This window comes from Merops nubicus, unplaced genomic scaffold (genome assembly GCF_000691845.1).
Source record: "Merops nubicus isolate BGI_N331 unplaced genomic scaffold, ASM69184v1 scaffold753, whole genome shotgun sequence".
Taxonomy (NCBI): domain Eukaryota; kingdom Metazoa; phylum Chordata; class Aves; order Coraciiformes; family Meropidae; genus Merops; species Merops nubicus.
The window spans coordinates 2044-5886 of NW_008599328.1; the positions used below are offsets into that span (position 1 = coordinate 2044).

The following is a 3843-nucleotide window of genomic DNA, read 5'->3' on the forward strand; positions in this document are numbered from 1 at the left end:
CACATTTCTTTTTAGGGTCTCAAAGTGATTTTTTAGGAAAATCCAGGGCTCTGTTTTATAGAGTTACAGAGTACCCTGGGGGTCTCATTCCAGAGAACCTTTAAAAATAAAAAAAATTAATTCCTTTGCTGTTTTGAACTATACTCACTGCAAGCATAATTTCCCACTTTTTAAGTGATTTTTTTGGTCAGGAATTTCTTTTTTTTGTACCAAAAATGTTAAGATACACCTGAAACAGAGTTCACCAGCTAGATAAAGCTCTGGGGAAGTCAGAATATTCCTGAGACCTGGGAATTACAACTTAATTAATCCTTCTTTTAATGAATAAAATTGTTAAGTGATTCTGCTCACTCCACCTTTGCCCACCAGAAAGTTTAAACAAAGCAAACCCTGCTCCGTTAACTCATCAGACCAGCAAGACCATCCCAAAGTAGATGTTTGGACTGCTTGCATCAAACCTCGATTCTGTAGAGAATATAGCTTCTTAAAATCCACAGTATTAGACAAGGCTCTTGACATCAGCTATAAACAATTTCTGAAGTGCACGTGCTGGGCTCTAAATCCCAAATGTCAGATAAATCAGTGACTGAAGAAAAGAAAACACAATCAGGGTCATGCAATGGGCAGAATACGTTTTAACTGAACACTTGCAGTGGCTTGGCCTTTCCATCAAAGCCAGAAGGATGAGCCACCTCAGACAGAACACATGACGCACTCCAGAAAAACCTCTTAGGAGATGGAGACAGCCAAAATCCCTGTATGTGGAGCAAAGAGCTGAGCCTGGAAAAGACAGCCCAAGAGCTGAATGCTCTTAACTGAATCAATCATAGCAGGAAAGTATTTGTTAAAGTAGCTAGGGAGAAAAACTTTGTGATTTTTCTTCTCAAGGACCATGTCTTTGCCTTGTTTCTGCAGCATCCAATTTAGTAGTGACACTGGCTACTGCTGACTGCAGCAATGATGCTCAGGAAGCCGAAGCTGGACAGGCAATGCTGAGAGCTTCTTGCAAAGGAGCACCAACCACTGCAGCACACACGAGATATACCTGCGACCATTATCTTGGATCGACACTCAGGCTTGAGCAAAGGTTCAGCTCACCACCACATTGAGCAATGGCACGTTTCTGCATTGCTTCCACCTCGTATGCCACTGCAAGTGTGGCCCAGGCAGCAGCCACAGCCAAAATCCTGGCAAGGCAGCTGCCACCCCACATGCATGGTGGAGTTCTTACAGGGAGCAGCTGGAATTTTCAAACCCATGACAAGGTGTAAAAATCTGGTCATTTTGATACTTATGGGCTTCCTTGGGCTTACAGGCTCTGAAGAGAGGAGACATTCCATAGCTGTGTGGTCCTGTTTCACCACTATGCTTTAGTCCAGTTAAGCAACATCTGGCAACAATGAACGCTAAGAGCTGTGTGCTTTTGGTCTCCAAAAATTTCTAATATGAGATCAAGGAGAATTAGAGAGAGAACTGGACTTAAATAAAGGCTAGAATATGGCAACACTGCTGGAATAATAACCAGAAATAAAGCCTGTGGAAGAATAAAAAGAACAGCAGTGCAAGTAATCCATCTTCTTCAGCCTGAGCCACAAAACTTCAGCTAGAGATGGGACCATTCCTAGCAGACACAGAGCAGCTCACTCATCCTGCACAGAGACAAGCAGAAACCTGTCTCCTTCACAAGAATGCACAGGCAAAGTTGTGGAGCAATGGATATTCATAGTTGTGCTGCAGACGGCAAGAGAAACTGTAGAGATCCCAGCAGTGTGACATCCCTCCAAACAATATTCTCAAAGGAGCAATCCCAGCTGAGCCAGGAATAGAGAAAACAAAGATTCACCACCAAAACCTTTGGCATGGCCCCAAACATGAGTAGCTGTATGGGATGAGTAGTGCACATTTCCACCTTCCTCCAGGTCTCCTAGGACAAGTCCCTTGGCAAGGTGCCGTTACTGCTGTGCTTAGGGTGAAAACCAGCTTTTGGCCCCTAGCTACATTGCTGCAAAGCCTCAGTAAATGAATTAGGTTGTTTACAGCTAGAAGATGGTCTCCATTACACAATGTGGATGTCCTAGCCAAGCTTCCAAGGAAAAGCTGTCCTTTGGGGTGGCTCTTGCTTGAAAAAATTAAGAAAATAGAACTATCTGAAGCCAACACAGTGATTTAACAGCACAGGAAACCTGATCTGCTTCTGCCAAGAAAACAATGGATTTGCAGATTTGACCAATTCACACTTAGTATTGGGTGTATCATATATTTGGGGTTTTAGCCATTCTCTGCCAAAGCAGGGGACAGAAAGGATGTCCAAATATGTAAAACATGATAAAAGAGTTGAGACAGACCAAGAAGCTAACAGCAGAGAGATGCACCTGGAGGGATGAGGCTGAGAGAAAGTCCTTCAAACACAGCAAAACCATGAGAACTCCAATAGAGACAAAGATTAAAAGTGAGAAACAACAAGTTCAACAACTGTGTCCCTGGTTGCCCTGCTGATACATCAGCTGCAAGGCCAAGTCTAGTCCTCTTGGCATCATAAGCAAACTAATCAGCCTGCAGTTTGCTGATCCCTGGCTGGGAGTGCATCAGTTAGTCCCCTGATGGAACTTTTCCTTTGCACTCTGGATATAGGCTAAAAACCAGGAAGGGGCCAAAGGACATGGGCTTTCAGGGACCCAAGCCCACCTCTAGCTGCTCAGTGGCATTTTCAGACCTGCTGGAGACAGGCAGTGCCCTGGGAAAGACAGCAAAGGGATCATCTTTTACCACTCATAGGTGGTTCACGGCTTACCCCAAGAGGAGGATTCCACAGGACACAACACTCCCCTGCACATTCCCAGCTGGCAGGAAGCATGAGGCTTGCACAGCTCCTGACAGTCTCCCACTTTAGTGGAAGGGAGGGACAGCCATCCACAGGGCTGTACTCTGAGCTCAGTCATAACTCTGCTTTCCTCGGCATCTACATCAGAGCCGGGGCCCAGGGCTTCTGCCAGCATGTGCAGCCACACCAGGCTGAGAGCCTCCATCTCACCCCCCAATGGCAGAGCTGCTCTCAGCTGCCTTTGCTTTACCCCTAACTGGTAAAAAGTACAAAAGACCTCCCCCAAAACAGTCTTTTTGAGCAAACTGCCAAGCAGATCCTGAGAACGGTGACTAACCCAGAAGCTGAAGCCTGTCACAGATAGCTCCTGAGCGAAGTCTGTTGACTTGCAGAAGGTTGGAAAAATCACTGTCAGAGAGTGATGCTTAGCTAAGAAATCTCCCTACCTCTCAGTAATGCTCTTCACAGCAGCACAGCACTTAATCGGCTTTGATCTGCCTGAAGACTCCACCCGCACTGGTCTGCAGCAGGAGGAACCAGCTAACTTCTTTTCCCTGGGCACTAAGAGCACAGCCCAACTGACCCTGCAAATGCTCGTGGTTCACCTGTCCAAAGGTACTTGCTCTTTTTCTTGCCTCCTTCTCTACTATCCATCAGGGATTATATGTGGTGGCTGACTTGTGGCTGGTCATGTTCTTTCCTGTTATATTTATATTTATATTTACTTGTGCAGCAAAGGCTGGGCTGAGTCTGAATATCTCTAATTCATGCCCGAGCATGTGCAAATGTGCACCTGAAGAGATTATACACTGTAACAGATCTGGACTGAGAGCCCTCCCTGCAGAAATAGCAGCATCCACCACCTCTTTAAACCTCTCCAATAATTATTTGCGTATTCTCACCACCAGCACCTTCAGAAACCTGACTTTCCTTCACAGCCTCTGGCTAGATGGAAACAATCTGACTTTCCTGTCCCCAGGGACCTTCCACGCTCTCAGCAAGCTGCGAGAGCTGGCCCTCAG

At 45.9% G+C, this 3843-nt stretch overlaps 1 protein-coding gene across 1 annotated transcript in view; it reads left to right on the forward strand.

The window, feature by feature from the left end:
• The first annotated feature begins 3598 nt into the window (after positions 1–3598).
• The window catches only part of LOC103770066 (nyctalopin-like), a 408-nt gene continuing 163 nt past the window's right edge, over positions 3599–3843 (forward strand). The window contains exon 1 of the mRNA XM_008937315.1: positions 3599–3835. Within this exon, the coding sequence (XP_008935563.1) occupies positions 3599–3835 (237 nt within the window). The remainder of the gene's footprint in view (positions 3836–3843) is intronic.